This window comes from Ornithorhynchus anatinus, chromosome 8 (genome assembly GCF_004115215.2).
Source record: "Ornithorhynchus anatinus isolate Pmale09 chromosome 8, mOrnAna1.pri.v4, whole genome shotgun sequence".
NCBI classification, from domain to species: Eukaryota; Metazoa; Chordata; class Mammalia; order Monotremata; family Ornithorhynchidae; genus Ornithorhynchus; species Ornithorhynchus anatinus.
The window spans coordinates 69,338,016-69,357,571 of NC_041735.1; the positions used below are offsets into that span (position 1 = coordinate 69,338,016).

At 55.6% G+C, this 19,556-nt stretch overlaps 1 protein-coding gene across 1 annotated transcript in view; it reads right to left on the reverse strand.

The window, feature by feature from the left end:
• Positions 1–1,876: 1,876 nt before the first annotated feature.
• PPP1R9A (protein phosphatase 1 regulatory subunit 9A) overlaps positions 1,877–19,556 on the reverse strand; it is a 132,109-nt gene continuing 114,429 nt past the window's right edge. The window contains 8 exon segments of the mRNA XM_029070527.2: positions 1,877–5,889; positions 6,378–6,560; positions 8,988–9,107; positions 14,036–14,089; positions 14,092–14,167; positions 17,905–18,080; positions 18,202–18,234; positions 18,237–18,300. Coding sequence (XP_028926360.1) covers positions 5,698–5,889; positions 6,378–6,560; positions 8,988–9,107; positions 14,036–14,089; positions 14,092–14,167; positions 17,905–18,080; positions 18,202–18,234; positions 18,237–18,300 — 898 coding nt within the window. The 3' untranslated portion in view covers positions 1,877–5,697.

Consider the following 19,556-nt stretch of genomic DNA (forward strand, 5'->3'; position numbering starts at 1 on the left):
GACCCGATGGGGCTGATGTGGAGGAAAACAAGATGACTCACTTGGTTGCAATGAGGGCTCTTGGCATATCCAGGATGGAACTACTGGGCCTTATCTCCCATGCTAATCGAGCGCTATCTACTGAGTGCTTACTGAGTGCGGAGCATTATAGTAAGCGCGATTCTCCTGGCATTGGGCTTGTCCACCCTGGTCTGGCTGCGGGCCCGGTTGGTCCTCCCACCCATGGCAGGGGTGCTGTAGTGGCCGGCTCCGACTGGGCCGAGATGGGCCGGTAGCGTGCTGGACCAACTTGGGAAGGAATTCTCTGCTCCTGTGAGGTCGCGTGCCTCAGGGACACGTTTGACTGAGGCTCGGCCCCTCCCTCTGTGGTGCCGAAGCAGCGTGGCTCAGTGGATAGAGGAAGAGCCTGGGAGTCAGAAGGTCATGGGTTCTGATCCCGTCTCTGCCCCTTGCCCGCCGTATGACCTTGGGCATATCACGTCACTTCTCTGGGCCTCAGTTCCCTCATCCGTAAAATGGGGATTGAGACCGTGATCCCCCAGTGGGACGGGGACTGTATCCAATCCCATTTTCTTGTATCCACCCCGGTGCTTAGTACGGTGCAGCATATAGTAAGTGCCTAACAAATACCACAATTATTACAGGCTGAGGCCTGATGATGGAGGAGAAGACTGGCAGGAAGAGGTAAAAAGTCCATGGACGTCTGGGGGCGGTTGGCGCCAGAACCCCTTAGAGCCACAGCAGCTGTTAGAACCTTTTTTATGGTATTTTTTAAAGGCTTACTATGTGCCAGGCACTGTACTAAGCGCCGGGGTAGATACAAGCTAATCAGGTTCGGCACAATCCCTGTCCCATGTGGGACTCACAGTCTTCACCTCCATTTTACAGATGAGAGAAGTGAGGCCCAGAGAAGTGAAGTGACTTGCCCAAGGTCACGCAGCAGATAAATGGCAGAGCCAAATTTAGAACCCAGGTCCTTCTGACTCCCAGGCCTGTGCGCTATCCACTAGGCTGTGCTGCTTCTCCGGCTTGCCCTTCACGGGACCTGAGAGCAGGTCCTTAACTTGCTTTCGAAGACTTGCTTTTGTTCCCACCCAGCTCCCATGGGAAGCAGGGAGAAGTTGGGCCGCAGGAGCTCCCAGTCAGAAGGCCTTGGGTTCTAATTCTGGGTCCACCCCTTGTCTGCTGCGTGACCTTGGGGAAGTCTCTTCACATCTCTCTGCCTCTGTTCCCTCATCTGTCAAGCGGGGATTGAGACTGTGAGCCCCACGTGGGACAGGCACTGAATCCAACCCAATTTGCTTGTAAAAATAATGATGATGGTAGTTGTTAAGCGCTTACTATGTGCCAAGCACTGTTCTGGGATAGATGCAGGGTAATTGGGTTGTCCTTTGTGGGGCTCACAATCTTAATCCCCATTTTACAGATGAGGTAACTGAGGCACAGAGAAATGAAATGATTTGCCCAAAGTTACATAGCTGACAAGAGGCGGAGCTGGGATTAGAACCCATGACCTCTGACTCCTATATCCGTGTTCTTTCCACTAAACCACGCTGCTTGTATCCACCCCAGGACTTACTACGGTGACTGGCACATAGTAAGCACTTAACCAATGCCGTCGTTATTATTATTATTATTATTAGGAGCACGGCTGGGCCCGGAGCCCGGATTGGGCGGCGGGGGGGACCAGTCCTGCTGCTTTCACTCGCCGGTCCCAGTCTCCCCACGGTTTGGATGGGGTCCAGGATCACCTCCTGACATCCTCCGCCCGGTTCCACCTCAAGCCAGCCGGACCTCGGCCGCGGCTCAGGGTCCGACGTCCGCGGGGGGGGAAGGGGGTGTGTGCCTGTGCGGCCAATGAGGGTTCCTGCCCGGCTCTCGGCATTTCTCTTTATTGCATTCGTTGTCGAACAACACTAACACTCGGCGGTAAGAGGTTTATTTACAGAACGGAGGGCGCGGAGGCCGCTGGGGTTGGTCAGGAAGCTTCGGGGCTGCTGACGTGTCTTGCTCCGGGCTCTCCGAACCAGGTTCACCCCGTCAGAGAGCCACCCGACAGGGCCCGGCCTCGGACCGGGCCCCGCCGGCCACCGGGGCCTCTTCCATGCACGGGGGCGGAGGGCAAAATGGAAAACCCAAGGGTTCTGGGTAACATGCTGGCCTGACACATCCACTTCAAAATTGTATTGAAACAACTCTTTTCCTCCAGAAAGATAGAAAGATGAAAATAAAACCGATTTTTACAGCGGAACCCCTTTCTCGTCCTCCTCTTCCCGGGTCCCATCCGCGGCTGTTGTTGCCGCGGGTAGGGGGATTGCGGAAGTGGCGGGGTGAAAGGGAAGTGAGGGCAGCTCGGGTTCGGGCTTACCCTTGGCACGGGCTCACCCCGAGTCGGGAGAGAGGGGAGCCCCGGCCTCTCTTCGAGGGGTGACTCCGACTCCTCCCGGGGAGCCAAATTCCAACCTGGGGCCACTCAAGCCCCCGCGGAAGTTGACGGACAGAGACCAGACGAGGGCTTGAAACTGCCGTCGCCCTCCGCCATCCCACCCCGACACCCCGTTATCCCCGGGTCGCCGGTGGGAGATTCTCCCAACTAGGTGTCAACTGTGCGCTTGGGGGCGGGGCTGGTCATACATGTTGGATGGGACAGGGGCACCGGTTCTCCTCCTCCCCCTCCACTGCGGACCAACCCTCCCCAGAACTAGTGTTCACAGCGATCGGATACCTGGGACGGAGGGAGTAGAACCGCCTTATACATGTTTGAGCGGTGCCAGGAGTGACCCTCATAGGGCACACCTGTGTGCATGCGCTTGGTGTCCAGGGACTGCTACATGGGCCCGTCCACCCCCGGAAAGACCGGCTCGTGGCCCCTGGGGAGGCTGATGTGAAGGTCTGCCCCACTGGGCTCCGTCCACACTCGAGCTCCTTGGCAGCCGTGGCCAGTCGACCGGTGCCGGGACCCGAGGATGGATGACCCTGAGGTCTGGCCGGCTCAAAATGGAGGGCACAAGCCCCGGGGTCGTGAGGGATGGCCAGGCTGGCAGGAGGCGGGCAGAGGGGCTTCACCCCACCCCGGAGGGGAGCCCAGCCCGATGACCTGGTCACTCTGGGCCTTCGGTATCGGCACAGAGAGAGGAGGAGAGACAGGGAGAGTGAGAGAGAGCCAGAGAGAAGAGGCAGATGGAGAGACAGCCAGAGAGAAAGATGGCGAGAAACAGAGATGGAAAAGGAGAGTGAGAGAGAGAATCAGAGAGGGAGAGACTGTAAGGGGTCTCAGGGAGTGGGACTGGTCCTTTCTCTCCGCCAGGCGGGATTGACCAGACCGGACTTGACCGGACCAAACCGGATTGAACCGGAGGGCCTTGCGGCTCCCCTCCATCTGGGTTAAATGTGAGAACGGTGAGAGGGGCCTGGCTCAATCCAGGAGCTGAGCCATCTCAGAGCCTCACCAAGCCCAGGGAGGCTGGGAGCACCGTTACATAACCCCCCTTCCCAAAAATGCTCGCCTGCACCCCGTGCCGGCCCCGAGCAAGGCCGGGCTGCCCCGCCGTCACGGTCTGCAGCCCCCACGGCTGGGAGTCCCGTCCTCGGGCACTCAGGGGGGTGAGCACGCTTCCCCACGCCTCCCAGATCACGGTGCCGGTCACTCTCCCGGACATCGGGGAGGCCCAACAACCCCTTCCGGGCAGCGGATAGGGGAGACGAAGAAGATGGTGAGTTGGAAGGGTGGAGAGACCCGCTGTCCCCACCCCGGTGCACGCCACGGTGGAAAAACCTCACCGAATGTAAACAAAACTCGGGAAGGGAGCCTGGCACTCCTCCATCTTGTGAGGTTGCCCTGCCATTGGTTCGCCATCGGGGAGAGGCACATTCCCCCGCCACCCCCCAGGCCACCCCGGGTTAGGTCACCTTCTTGGCGGGAAACCCATCCACCTGCGTGTCCGTCCGTGCCGGCGAGACCCGCAGGACGTTAATGGCACTGCTCCCCGGGGGGCCTGGGAGCCCCCAAGACTGCCCACTCTCTCCCTCTGGAAGCCCACTCACCAGCGGAACCGGCAGTCGTGTCCACCCCTCCCGCCCTCCGGGCTGTGCCCACAGTGGCCGGGCCCGCGGATGGCCCAGCGAGGTCACCTGAACCGGTTGGCTCTCGGCAGGCTCGGCGGACGGAACTCTGATCCCGTGCTGACCCTCTCCTGGGGTCAGCACTGCGGTCCGCCAATGAGGGGACTTCAGGGGGCTCCCTGGGACCACCGGGGAGTCCTCTTCCCCAGGCCCGTGAAGGCAGAGGCTCTCGGCCAAATGGTGAGAACCGGCCCCTGCCAGGCTCGGACCATCGGTCGCACTGGCCGGCGACCGGGCCCTGCGACACCCCGTGGACTCCCTGACCACCGGGATGATGGACGGTCGGGGTCAAGTAAGCAAGGAGCCCCAGTCAGGGTGGGCCCGATGCCAGGGTGGGCCTAGCCCGAAGCTCGGCTGGGCACCGGGTCGGCCGAGCTGTAACCGCCAAGCCCGATAATCCCCAGTGAGAAACTTCTGAGAGACAGAGATGTGTCCATCCATCCCCCGTCCCTCCCTCTTCCTGTCCGCCGGGGCGCATCGACGGTTCTCGGGCCGGTTTGAAGGGTGACCAGACCCAGCCCGGTCCCACCCACCTGACTGTGAAACGGAAATCCCTCAAAGACTCAGAGGCAGGGAGACCGCTCTGCACCCCTGCCCCTGCCATCCGTTCACCGCCTTAAGACCCAAACCTCCCCGCCCCAGGACCGGACGGCAGCCGGGCCGGAGGGCCGCCCGTGCCCTCGGAGCCTGACGCCCGGGCCAGAGCGCGGACGGGGCCTGTGGGAAATCGTCGGCCGGAGGAGGCGGCCGAGGCCCGGGCCCGAGATGGGCTTTTATGTTAGATGTCCGGCCGGCAGGACCGCAAATGGACGGGTGGGCAGGCACTGGTGGTCGGAGGAGCCTGAATCTGGAAATTGGCTGTTTTCCTTCCAAATCCATTTCCTGCTCAGGAATTGCTGGGAAACGCATGGTCGGCTACCTCTTTACACACACACTCACGCACGCACACACAGGCACACACATACATATACATTCAGGGACTTCACACATGCACACATATACACACACACAGGCACACTCATGCATGAGCTCACACACACACACAAGTGGCCCGGCTGTGCAGGGGTGAGGAGCCGGGTGGGCCTGAGCTCCCTGGGGTGCATGTCTTTCCCCCCAGGACCCCAAAACGGAGCACCCCCAGAGCCCACAGACCTTCGCCTGGAGACTCTGCAGTCTGTGGTTTAGCAGCTGAGCCCTCCCCTCGTCCCCCCGCCCCAACCCGGGCCCTAGCTGCCCAGTGAGTTTGCTCCCCCGGGGCCGACGCCACCCCACCGGACCGAACCCCTCAGTCCCGCCACAATCCGCCGAGCCGTGGACGCTTCCGGTTAGCCAGCCGCCGAGCCGTGGATGGTTCCGGTCGCCGGCCGCCGAGCGGGGCCTGAGGACGTCGGGGAGCCAGCCCGGACAGACAGCCGGGAGGAGGGGAGACCGTCAGAGGGGGCAAGGACACGAACAAAGGCGGCGGCTCGCCCCCCACCCCGGCCCCACCAGGCGTCCTCGGGCAGGCGGAGCAGGCCCAGCTCGGGGCACGTTCCGTCCGGGCGGGCCGGGGCCGGGAGCCGGGCCGAGCGTCCGTCACTGGCCGCCCGGAGGCTTCTCCGACCTCTTGGATTTCCTCTGGAGCTGCTCCTGCTCCCTCCTCCTTAGTTTGGCCCGCTGCTTCTCCATCTTCTCCTGGGCCTTGCGTGCTCTCTCCACCGAGGCCTTCATCTCCTTCAGCCTCTTCTTCACCTTGGCTCGGTCCTGGGAAGAGGTCATGCCCAGCGCCTGAGGAGCACACATGCCCGCACACATACACAGACACGCACATGCAAACACACACACACACACATGCAGAGTTAGCGCTGGGTGGTAAAGGGGGCTCTGTCCATCACACCCTGCAAAAGGATGCCGGGGCCAGGACCCCCAACCCAAAGGACCCTGCAGACTTAGTCCCAAGGATCTGGTCCCAATGTAAGGTTCGCTCTGCCCACCGGAAGCACTCAATAAGTGTGACTGAATAAATGAACGAATGAATCCCTAGTCTCCCTTCTACTTAGACTGTGAGCCCCTCTCGGGAAAGGGACTGTCCAACGTGGCTAATTTGTATCTACCCTAGTGCTTAGAGCAGTCCTTGCCACATAGTAAGCATTTAATGTTAATAAAGAAATAATGATAATAATAATAATGATGATGATGATGATGATGACGGTTCCTCCCCAGGGCAGTCCCAGGCCCTGGCTTGGATCCTTGTGGGCACCCCGCTGGACAATTACCTTCAGCCGCCCGCCGTCCAGCTGCAGGAGGAGTTGGCCGTCAATGCCCTGGGCGCTGAACTCGGCCACGTGCTGCTCCAGGCTCAGGCCGGTGAGCCAGTGTCCGACCTGCTGCACGGTCCAGTCCTGGACGGCGCGGCCGGGCCCCGGGCTGCGTTTGGGAGACTGGCCCTCGTCGAGTATCTGGGGCACAGAGGGGTCACCCGCGTCGGTCACGGGCTCCCAGGGGCCCGTCCCCACTCCCCCCAGGAGCCAGGAGGAAACACACGTCCAACTCGGCCGGGCCGGGCCGGCCGGGGCCCCGGTGGTTGGAGGCTAACCCTGGAAAAAGCACCCTGGAACAGCCCGTGTGGCACGATGCCCGAGGAGGGTGTGACACCTCGATGCCAGGCCACAGACTCCTTACAGTGGTAATGTTTTTCTCTTTCGAGGGGGTTTTTAAATAGAGCATTTCCTCATGCAAAATTGAATAGCCTCACCTGATATTTTGGGATTAAAAGTCTGAAACATGGGGTCTGGAAGGCTCAGGAGGCAGCAGCATCAAGGGGTTTGGGTGCAAGAAGGGTGGGATGGTGGTGGGGTCAGGGAGGAAAAGAGGGAGAGACGAAGAAGGGGAATGAGGAGAAGAGGGAGAAGAAGAGAAGGAGCAAGTCGGGGAAGGAGGAGAGAGGAGAGCGAGAAGGAGAAGGAAGAGAGGAGGGAGAGGAGCAGAAGAAGGAGTAGCAAGGGGAAGAGAAGAAGGAGGAGGAGGTTGGGAGGAGGAGGAGAAAGAGGAGAAGGAGGAAGAAGGGGGGGAGAAAGAGGAGCAGATGGTGCTGGAGGAGGAGGAGGAAATGGGCAGGACACCGAAGAAAAGGAGTGAAAGAAGGAGAAGATGGATGAAGAGGAAGAAAACGAATGGTAGAAGGAGGAAGCGGAGGAGGGAGAGGAGGAAGAGGAGGAAGTAGAGAAGGAAGAATAGAAGGAGGAAGTAGAGAAGGAAGAGTAGAAGGAGGAAGAGGAGAAGGGAAAATAGAAGAGAAGGAAGAGGAAGAGGAGGAGGAAAAAACAGGGCAGAGAAAAGGAGATTGTCCAACACATGACAAAGGGAAAGAGGTGGAAAGACCGTGGCACTCGGAGGCTGGCACACCCAGGCAGATAGAGACGCAGGCGGGCACGCATGCAGGCCGGCACACGTGCAGGCCGGGAGACAGGCAGACCGGCACTCCCGGCTCCCCAGTTTCTCACCTCATCATCGATCATATCCAGACTCTGAGCGACAGCAGCAGAGAACGGGAAAGAAAATAATTATAGAAACAGAAGCCAGAGCAACCACATTCTGGAGGTTGAAACCTCTCCAGTCCACACCGCCAGTGCAGTGCCCCACAGCCCACATTGCCAGCGCAGCGCCGTGTCCCACACTAGTAGTGTGGCTTCTGAGGCCCATGTGGTTCACTCACAGGGCCCATTTGGGGTGGGGGGGGCCTCTCTTTAAGAGATACTTGGACCTCCAGCCCCAGCCAATCAGCATCAAGCGCTTAGTATAGTGCTCTGCACATGGTAAACGCTCAATAAATAGGATTGAATGAATGGAGGTGGAGGAAAGCACCCATCAGCTCCTGAGCCCCGACCATCAGCCTGCGGAGGCGAGGAGACTCCTGGACAGAGAGAACCCAGCTCACCAGGCTTGTCACCAAGCCTGTCGTGATTAATGCGACCGCCACCCTAAAGGTTGCCCTGCGTAACACGCTGGGGCCCATCAACACTGCGACTGGGGAGGGAGCATGGAGCGGGGAAAACTGAGCAGCGGCTAGAACCCGGGCCTGGGAGTCAGAAGGACCTGGGTTCTAATCCCACCTCCGCTCATCTGCTGGGTGACCTCGGACATACCACTTAACTTCCCTGGGCCTCAGTCACCTCATCTGTAACACGGGGATTAAGACTGTGAGCCCCGTGTGGGACAGGGACTGTGTCCAACTTGATAAGGATAATGATGCTATTTGTTAAGTACTTATTTTGTTCCAGGCACAGTACTAAGCTCTGGGGTAGATGCAAGCAGATCGAGTTGGACACAGAACAATCGAGTTCTAACCCGTGACCTTCTGTTCGATGAGCTTGTATCTATCCCAATGCTTAGTACATTGCCTGGCACATAGAAAACGTTTAACAAATACCATAAAAAAAAGAAACACAGGGAGATCAGCAAGTAGTGGGGAGAAAGCATGGGGGGGCGGGCACGGAGCAAGCTCAGTGTGTGACATGGCCAGCACGTGCTAAAAGAGCGGGGGTGGGGGTCTTGCATTTCTCCCCGCGAGACCGACAGGGTCACTACAGATGATACCCAGTAGCACCGGCCCAGGCACTGGGAGAGAATCCCCTTTGGACCCGGCCATGCTCCACTGAGGGACCAGGCCGGCGCCTGGTGGTCTGCCTGTCCTGTCGGCCACTTCGTCTCCCTAGAAGCCAGGGACTCCAGCGGGCTCTGGCCTCGATCGAGGCCCTCTTCCCCTAGGGAATTATTCCCACGGGCATCAGGCAGCGGTCAGTACACAGCCCCGAGAGACAGATAGGCCAGGATCCGATCACCCCGATGGACTCTCGGGGGAGCGTCGGTGGGCCCGGGGGACCTACCTCGTCAGACGACAGGGCTAAGGACTGAGAGAGTCCGGGCGTCTTGGGCTCCGCCCCGAGGCCGCTCAGATCAGCCGAGCTGGTGCTGCTGGGGTTGAAGTCGTCGCTCCCGGGGAAGTTCTGGAGGAGGGAGAGAAACGGGGGTTAAATCCGGCAGACGATGACTCTCCCCCTCTTCAAAGCCTAATTGAAGGCCCATCCCCGCCAAGAGGCCTTTCCTAAGACCCCCCCATTTCCTCTTCTCCCACTCCCTTCTGCGTCACCCTGATTTGCCCCATTCATACATTCCCCCCTCCCAGTCCGACACCACTTTGGTCCATTTTTCTAATTTATTTCTATTAGGTCTATCTCCCCCTCTCAACTGTAAACTTGTTGTGGGCAAGGAACGGGTCTGTTATATTGCTGTATCGTACTCTTTCAAGCGGCCAGTACAGCTCTCTGCATAAGGGAAGTGCTCAGTAAGTATGACTGACTGAATGAATGAGTCGGGGCACGGCAAGGACCCAGGGGCAGAGGCAGGTGGCGGCGACGGGAGGGAGGGTGACCGGCAGCCTCTCTGGAGAGCGTCCACTCGTCTGCAGAGCAGCAGAGTCAGGGGACCGTGGGCCCGACTGGATCAGGTTGGGGCAGGAAGTGGGTAGGTGGCAACTGGGTGCCCGGGCCTACCAGGCATTTAGGAGGAGAGGGCTTTAGGGCACTGCCCCGTGGTTCCCACTGAGACAATGGCTCGCCAATGCCAACCTCACCAACGGCAACCCCCTTTGTTCATTGGCGGCAGAAGCCCTGGATTTCCTGCTCTGCCCCGCGGCTCCTCCCCATCTCCCGGAACCTCAGAAGGGCAGTACCCGGGCACAGGGAATCATGCCAGGTGGGCCGGTTTCATTCTTTTTCATTTCTAATGATATCTTTTAAGTGCTTACTATGTGCCAGGCACCGAACTAAGCGCTGGTGTAGGTACAAGATCATCAGGTTGGGCACACACAACATCAACATCAGGTTGTCCCACATGGGTCTCACAATATTAATCCCTGTTTTCCAGATGAGATCACAGAGGCACAGAGAAATGAAGTGACTTGCACGAGGTCACACTGCAGACAAGTAGCAGAGTGGGATTAGAATCCAGGAAATAATAATAATAATTGTGGTATTTGCTAAGCGCTTACTATGTGACAGGCATTGTACTAAGCGCTGGGGTGGTTACAAGGAAATCGGGTTGGATACAGTCCCTGTCCCAGTGCTCTGCACATAGTAAGCGCTCAATAAATACTATTGAATGAATGAATGACTGTAGGGCTCACAGTCTCCATCCCCATTTTAAAGACGAGGTAACCGGAGTACAGAGAAGTGAAGTCCCTCGCCCAAAGTGGCAGAACCGGAATTAGAACCCATGACCTTCTGACTCCCAGGCCCGTGCTCTATCCGTTAGTCAACACTGCTTTTCCTGGGGGAGGGGCGAGGAGAGGAGGGCAGGGAGAAGAAGAGGTAAAGGCAATCGGAACGAAAGAAATTCCTCCTTCGGACTGCTCCACCCTCGTGGGGGACCCACAGTCTGAATCCCCATTTTACAGATGAGGCAACTGGGGCACAGAGAAGTTAAGCGACCGGCCCAAGATCACACAGCAAACAAGTGGCAGAGCCAGGGTTAGAACTCAGGTCCTCTGACTTCTAGAGCCAGGCTCTTTTCCCTAGGCAATGCCGCTTTTTTAAGGCCAGTCACTGTGCTGGGCTAACTGGGCGATGACGATGTCTGACCATTTGATCGGGGAAGAGGTGACCCCATCCCCACCCCTCCCACACACGTACACACCAGACGGGCTGATCACTTTCAGTGTCTGGCACAAAGTGTTTAATAAATACCATTATTATTATTATCATCATCATCATCATCACCATTATGTTTATTATTACTACCTTCACTCCCGGCCCTGACCTGCCCTCTGGTGGCTGAGCCGTGCACACGGGACGATAATAACAATAATAATAATGATAAGAATGGAATTTGTTAAGCGCTTACTATGTGCAAAGCACTGTTTACAAGGAGATCAGGTTGTCCCACGTGGGGCTCACGGTCTTAATCCCCATTTTACAGATGAGGGAACTGAGGCCCAGAGAAGCGAAGTGACTGGCCCCAAATCGCACAGTTGACAAGCGGCGGAGCCGGGATTTGAACCCATGACCTCTGACTCCCAAGCCCGAGCTCTTTCCACTGAGCCGAAGAAACGTGGTCCTGGATGATCCACACCCTGGGTATAACCCAAATAACTGGAACTCCCCACGCACGTCTCTGCCAGTAGAAGACCTAAAAGCCGTGTGTAATAGGTCACCAGCAGGCTACGGCTTTAAAACAGGCCACGTATTCAGAGCTGCTTGTTCTCTTCGCTACCCTAGTGCTTATCACACAGTAGGTGCTAAACGAATACCACAATCTTTATAATTATTATTAAATTAGCTTGGACTAGTGGAAAGAGCGTGGGCCTGGGGGGCAGAGGGCCAGGGTTCTAGTTCCGGCTCTGCCACTAATCATCATCATCATCATGTTGGTATTTGTTAAGCGCTTACTATGTGCCGAGCACTGTTCTAAGCGCTGGGGTAGATACAGGGTAATCAGGTTGTCCCACGTGAGGCTCACAGTCTTCACCCCCATTTTACAGATGAGGTAACCGAGGCACAGGGAAGTTAAGTGACTCGCCCACAGTCACACAGCTGACAGGTGGCAGAGCCGGGATTCGAACTCACGACCTCTGACTCCCAAGCCCGTGCTCTTTCCACTGAGCCCACGCTGCTTCTCCTAACATGCTGGGTGAACTTGGGCAGTCGCTGAGCGATCTCTGAGCCTCAGTTTCCTCATCTGTAAAACACGGACTAAATTCCTGTGCTTCCTCCCTTTTGACTGTCCCATGTGGGACAGGGATTGAGTCCGACTCAATTACCTTGCCATCTACCTCCAGCGCTTAGTACAGAGCTTGGCATGTAGTACATCTTAATAAATGCCCACTGTCGTCATTCTCATCCGCGTCGCTGTGGGCAGGGAATGTCTCTGTCATATTGTTACCTTGTACTCTCCCGAGTGCTTACTACAGTGCTCTGCACGCAGCAAGCGCTCAGTTAAATATGATTAACCGACTGGCTGACCGACCGCCTCCCCTATTTACAGTGTCGGCTCCAGGAGGTCCCTGGGTGCTTAGGAATGTGACCAGCACAGAGCACTGGGACTAAGAACTTTGGAAAAATACAACACAACAAGGTCGGTAGAGGTGACCCCTGCCCACAAGAAGCTTTCCCCAGTGCTTAGAACAGTGCTTTGCACATAGTAAGTGCCTAACAAATGCCATCGTTATTATTATTATTATTTCAGACCACATTAAAATAGATAATGGGTAGGGGAAATAGTAGAATGATAATGCAATGAGACTGCAGTCAATAGAATTTATTGGGCACTTATGGTGTGTCGAGCGCTGTACTAAGCGCTTGGGAGAGTTTATTATTATTAAGCACCATCGAGTCGTTTCCAATTCGTAGCGACTCCGTGGATCTATTTTCTCCAGGACGTCCTGTTTCCTGCCATAATCCGTAACCTTGCTAATGGTTCTCCCTTATCGTTTTTATGGTTTCTATCCATCTAAGCTGCCGGTCTGCCTCTCTAGTGGGAAAGTACAATATATTGATGTCTGCTTACTCATATCGAAGTCTGTCTCCCCTCCTCTAGATTGTGAGCTCGTTGTGGGCAGGGATTGTCTTTCTTTATTACTGAATTGTACTTTTCCAAGTGCTTAGTACAGTGCTCTGCACCCAGTAAGTGCTCAATAAATACGATTGAGTGACTGAATGAATATAACAATATAACCAACATATTCCCTCCCCGAAACGAGCTTCCAGTCTAGAGGGACGGATGCCATTAGAATCACCAGCAGCGTGGCTCAGTGGAAAGAGCCTGGGCTTTGGAGTCAGAGCTCATGAGTTCGAATCCCAGCTCTGCCACCTGTCAGCTGTGTGACTGTGGGCGAGTCACTTAACTTCTCTGTGCCTCAGTTACCTCATCTGTAAAATGAGGATGAAGACTGTGAGCCCCACGTGGGACAATCTGATTCCCCTGTGTCTACCCCAGCGCTTAGAACAGTGCTCTGCACATAGTAAGCGCTTAACAAATACCAACACACTTACACACTCCCTCAATTCACCCCAACCAACACACATTCATTTATTCACGCACACTCACACCTACGACCACGTCCACGCTTAATCCACACATTCACAGCTACACAGAAAAGATTCCACTGCACTTGAAAGTGGCGTGCAACTGAATACGTGGAGGCTGCTGTTGAATTAATAGCGTGTTAGCCTAGCGAATAAGCAATTAATGCCATTATTCGATATGTCAGGCAAATAGCGTGTTAGCCTAGTGAATAAGTAATTAACGCCATTATTAGATGTGTCAGCCAACATTAGCTACAAACCCCTTGCTCCGGGCTATCACCGTGATGGAAAACTTATTTAATGCAAATTGCCTTCTCGGAAGCCGCACCCGTTCTCTGGCTTGAATGCATTTGATTTCCTTCAGATGAAAGGGGCCACGCTTTAATGATCATCCAGACAGAGGAGGCCTCACTGGCTAGGCCCGGCCACGGAGCCCAAGGTGCCCACGGTGCCCACAGAGTCCACGGTTGAGGGTCACCCGCCGGGATCAGGGCAGCGGCTGCTGTTCCACGCTGCCCCATTCAGCGCCCGCCCGGGCCAGGCCGGTCCACGTGCTCTCCGGCTCCCGCCTTCCCGGACAGCACATCCGACACCCGGAGGCTGCCCAGGCCCCACGGTGCCCGGACTGACGGAGGCGGCCGGCACACGGGGTGCCCACATAGACAGGGGCTGCCGGTGCATGTCGTGTTCTGCGGTAGCCGGCCACGTAAGGTCACCCTAAACATGAACGCTCCCAGAACAAGCTCGACGCAGGCCGCAGACCACGGACGACGGGCGATGGATGGATGGACGGGGCCCGAACCTGGGGGTGGGGCTGGGCAGGGTGGGGCAGGGGGTGGGACGGGCGTGCTGACCTTCTGCTCGAGGGTCTGTCCTCCGCCATCGGTGGAGCTGATGCTGTCGTAACAGCCTGGTCCCGGGAGGGGCCTCTGGCGCTTGTTCTCACGGACAGCTGCGCTCGGGCTTCAGCACCTTTGGATCGGATGCTCGTATCCGAGTACCCGCTTCCGTCGGGGGCAGCTCTGGAACACAGTGGGTGGGTGGGTGGGGGGGCCCACGGTCACCGGGACCACCATCAGACCGGGCCGGGCCGGGAGCCGGTCCCGCAGCCCAGGGAACGGCCCGGACAGAGGACGGATCAGACCGGAGGCCAATGACCAACCACAACCCTCTGCAGGTCCCTTCCCTCACTGCCCTGGTGGTCGGAAGGGGTACGGGGCGAGGGGGACCTCTTCTCCCCGGCGGGAGGTGTCAACCTCTTAGGCCATGGGGTGGAGAGGGGACGGCCGTTCCGGTAGAGGAGGAAATCTGGACTCTTGGAATTGTGACGCTGTGATTCGACAGCCCCTTAACCGGTTGGCCACGTTTAATGCTGCAGTGATTGGAGGCTTCCAGATCTATTAATCAATCGATGGCATTTATTAGGAGTTTACCATGGGCAGAGGCACTGTACTATAAGCGCTTAGCGAGAGTACAAGGTAACGGAGGTCAGAGAGAAATTCCCGATCCTTGTAAAGCCTTTGCGGTCAAGCCTTAACCCTGCTCATTGAATAATAATATAATGTGGCATTTGTTAAGCGCTGACTACGTGCAGAGCACTGTTCCAAGCGCTGGGGTAAATACAGGGTAATCAGATTGTCCCACGTGAGGCTCACAGTCTTAATTCCCCATATTTACCAGATGAGGTACACTGAGGCACAGAGAGGTTAAGTGACTCGCCCCACGGTCACACAGCTGACAGTGGCAGAGCCGGGATTCAAACCCATGACTCTGACTCCCAAACCCGGGGCTCATTCCATTGAGCACGCTGCTTCGTGTATTTAAGTGCTTAGCAATACCATCATTATATTATCCATTAGTATTACTGTTTACAAATAGGTATACCCCTGATTTAGCTCAGTATACGCATTACTGTCACTGACTACCGTATACCGCTTCGTTTTTGATTGAGTTCCACCCAGGAAAATGGCGGCTGGCAAAGGCCAGGATCCACACTTATCAGCAACGCTGGCAGCAACCAATCGCCGACCTCGCGCCCGTAGCCTTGAGACCGAAAATTATCAGTAACCCTGGCAGCACCACCGCCCATAGCCCTTGAAGCCCAACACTGCGCTTGCCGAATTCTTCTTCAGCTACAGGGTATCTTTTTGGATGACCCAGAGCCGATAATGAAGGAGCCTGGCGTATAACAACAAACGGGGGCGGAGAGGCACGTGATATAGGAAATCAGCGTGGCTCAGTGGAAAGAGCCCGGGCGTGGGAGTCAAGAGGTCATGGCGTTCTAATTCCGGCTCGGCCTTGTCAGCTGTGTGACTTTGGGCAAGTCATTCAACTTCTCTGGGCCTCAGCTACCTCATCTGGAAAATGGGCCATGAAGACGGTGAGCCCCACGTGGGACAACCTGATCACCCTTGTAACCCCCCAGCGCTTAGCAGAGTGTTTGCACATAGTAAGCGCTTAACAAGTACCACCATTAATTATTATTATTATATTCCGGTCCAGCACACAAACGAATAGGATTTGAGGGGAGGGGTCGGACTAGAGGGAGGGACTTGGTGCTGCATCACCCAGGGAAACGGGACCAGCGGGAAATATAATAATAATGTTGGTATTTGTTAAGCGCTTACTATGTGCAGAGCACTGTTCTAAGCACTGTTCTAAGAGCTGGGGTAAATACAGGGTAATCAGGTTGTCCCACGTGAGGCTCACAGTTAATCCCCATTTTACAGATGAGGGAACTGAGGCACTGAGAAGTGAAGTGACTCGCCCACAGTCACACAGCTGACAAGTGGCAGAGTCGGGAGTCGAACCTGGCGCAGTGGAAAGAGCACGGGCTTTGGAGTCAGGGCTCATGAGTTCGAATCCCAGCTCTGCCACTTGTCAGCTGTGTGACTGTGGGCAAGTCACTTCACTTCTCTGTGCCTCAGTTCCCTCAATCTGTATAATGGGGATTAAGACTGTGGCCCCACGTGGGACAACCTGATTCCCCCCCAGCGCTTAGAACAGTGCTCTGCACATAGTAAGTGCTTAACAAATACCAACATTATTATGACCTCTGACTCCCAAAGCCCCGGGCTCTTTTCACTAAGCCACGCTGCTTCCCCAATAAATAAACTGTGGTATTTGTTAAGCGCTTACTATATGCAAAGCGCTGTTCTAAGCGCTGGGGGATACAAGGAGATCAGGTTTGTCCCACGTGGGCTGCAGTTTTAATCCCCATTTGAACAGATGAGGTCACTGAGGCACAGAGAAGTTAGTGACTTGTCAAGGTCACACAGCTGACTAGCGGAGGAGACAGGATTAGAACCCGTGTCACTGCTGCATCCCAAGCCCGCGCTCTTGTCACGAGCCAGGGCTGCTTCTCTAATAAAGGATGGGCTCATCGTCAGTTCTTCGTCTTTGGCTACCAAACAGCAGTGACTTTTGTGGCAACAAAATGAATAAAAGGCGGCTAACCTGACTCATTACTTGGGATATTTCCAAAACTTTCACTAGATTCTAAGTGCTGGGTGGACGCAGACGGTCAGACGAACCTGGTCTCTGCCTCGCAGCCCTCAGGGTAAGGGAGCAGGGATCTTTCCCCTGCAGTTTACAGAGGAAGAACCGAGGCCTAGGTGAGGTGAAGTGACTCGTCCCAAGGGCTCCCAGCCGGCCAGGGCCAAGCTGAGGTTAGAACCAGGGTCTCCCAACTCCCGGGCCCGTGCTCTTTCGGACGGGCGGTTGCTGCCTCCCCATCGATCGATCAATCAATTGCATTTATTGAGTGTTTATTGTAATAATAATAGTAGCTGTGGTATTTGCTAAGCGCTATTTGTCACATACTAAGCGCTGGGGTGAATACAAGTAAATCAGGTTGGACACGGTCCCTGTTCCATGTGGGGCTCCCAGTCTCAAACCCCATTTTACAGATGGGGGAACTGAGGCACAGAGAAGTGAAGTGACTTACCCAAGGCCACCCAGCAGGCAAGAGGTGGAGCTGGGATTAGAACCCATGACCATCTGCTGCTGCCCAGGCCCGTGCTCTATCCGCTGAGTCACGCTGTGCAGAGCACTGTACTGAGCGCTTGGACGAGTGCAATATAACAGAGTGGGTAGACAAGTTCCCTGCCCGCCCCGAGCTTAGAGTCTAGATTCTAATCCCAGCTCCACCACTTGTCTGCTGTGTGACCTTGGGCAAGTCACTGAACTTAGCTAAGACTGTGAGCCCCACGTGGGCCAACTTGATTACCTTGCCTCAGTTACCTCATCTGTAAAACGGGGATTAACTGTGAGCCTCACGTGGGACGACCCGATTCCCCTGTATCTCCCCCAGCGCTTAGAACAGTGCTCTGCACATAGTAAGCGCTTAACAAATACCAACATTATTATTACTTGGAACATAGTAAGAGCTTAACCAATACTATTAATATTATCATGATCATTATCTACTGACTCTCTTGTCCTTTTCCAAGCGCTCACTACAACTTTCTGCACACGGTAGACTGTAAGCTCCTTGAGGGTAGGGATCATATCTACTAATTCCATTCTACCCTCTCAAGTGCTCAGTTCAGCTCACTACATACAGTGGACCCATAAGCTCCTTGAGAGAAGAGCTCATTTCTACTATTTTCCCCTTCCACGTGCTCAAGAAATTCCACCGATTGACTGATCAAGTGGTCGATTGACAGGGTGATCTGGGCTTTCGCTTACCGAGTCAAGGCGAGGGGCCACCCCACGCCCAAACGGTCTCGGGTGGGGGTCCTCACGCCCACCTGTACTTAAGCCCGACTCCGGGCCCGACTCCGGCTTGGCATCCAGGTTTTCCAAGGCATCTCTCCGCTCGAAGATGTTATTGTTGTTGTTGACCTGAGTCCCATTCTGTTTCAGCAGCCGGAAGACCTCCGCTTCCAAATCTCTAATCTAGGGAGGGTCGACGGCCGTCAGAGTTCGAGCCCGCCCTCCCCGCCCGGCCCTCTCCCCCGCATCCTCCCACGCGGTCGATCCCCCCGACTCCTCGGTTCGTGTCGGCGCGCTGGCTCACCCGGGCCTGGAGGCCCTGGACTTCCGTGAGGTGAGAGCCTTCTCCAGATCTTCGATTTTCTTCCTCTCCACCTCCTGCCGTTTGAGGAAATCGAGTTCTCTGAAAAAGACAAAGCCGCTGGCTGCACGCAGGAGATGATTCCTTAAATACGGCTTCGCCGAGAGCAATGAGCTGCCCGGAAGAATGATCGGCTCAGCACCAAGGCAGGCAGGCACGGAGCTACCGAGCCATGGAGGAGAAGCAGCGTAGCTTAACGGAGAGAGCCCGGGTTTGGGGGTCAGAAGTCGTGGGTTCTAAGGCCGGCTCCACCACTTGCCAGCTCTGTGACTTTGGGCAAGTCACTTCACTTCTCTGGGCCTCACTTACCTCATCTGTAAAATGGGGATGAAGACCGTGTGCCCCACGTGGGACAACCTGATTACCTTGTAACTACCCCAATGATTAGAACAGTGCATGGCACATAGTAAGCCCTTAACAAATGCCATCATTATTTTGATGCTGACGATGCCTGTCTACTTGTTCTGTATTGTTGTTTGTCTCCCCCTTCTAGACCGTTAGCCCGTTGTTGGGTAGGGATTGTCTCTATCTGTTGCTGAACTGGTCTTTCCAAGAGCTTAGTACAGTGCTCTGCACACAGTAAGTGCTCAACAAATACTACTGAATGGATGAATGAATGAATGAATGAATGAGGGCGGGAATGTAAGCTCCTTGCGGGCAGGGATCATGTCTACCAACTCAGTTGCACTGTGCTCTCCCAAGTGCTTAGAAGAAGAAGAATAATGATGATTGTAGGTGTTTAGCGCTGACTATGTGCCAAGCACTGTTTTAAGCACTGGGATAGATGCAAGGTAATCAGATTGGAAACAGTCCCCGTAATAATAATTGTGGCATTTGTAAAGCACTTACTGTGTGCCAGGCACTGTTCTAAGCGCAGGGGTGGATACAAGCAAATCAGGCTGGATGCAGTCCCTGTCCCACACGGGGCTCCCATTCTCAATCCCCATTCTCCAGATGAGGTAACTGAGGCACCGAGAAACGAAGTGATCCGCCCAAGGTCACGCAGCAGACGTGTGGCGGAGCTGGGATTAGAATCCAGGCTCTTCTGACTCCCAGGCCCGTGCCCCATCCACTAAGCCACTCTGCTTCTAGTGACAGTGCTCTGCACACAGTAAGTGCTCAATAAACACCACCATTTGAATGACTGTGGCAGGAAGGAATGCAGGAAGCATGGAAGGAGAGAGGGAGGGTGGGTGGTTGACGGGCAGGAAGAGAGGGAGGAGTGCCAGTCCTCTCTTGGAAAGGGAGACTGAGGGGTAACAAGAACCAAGTAAGGGGATCAGCTTCACAATCCAGGG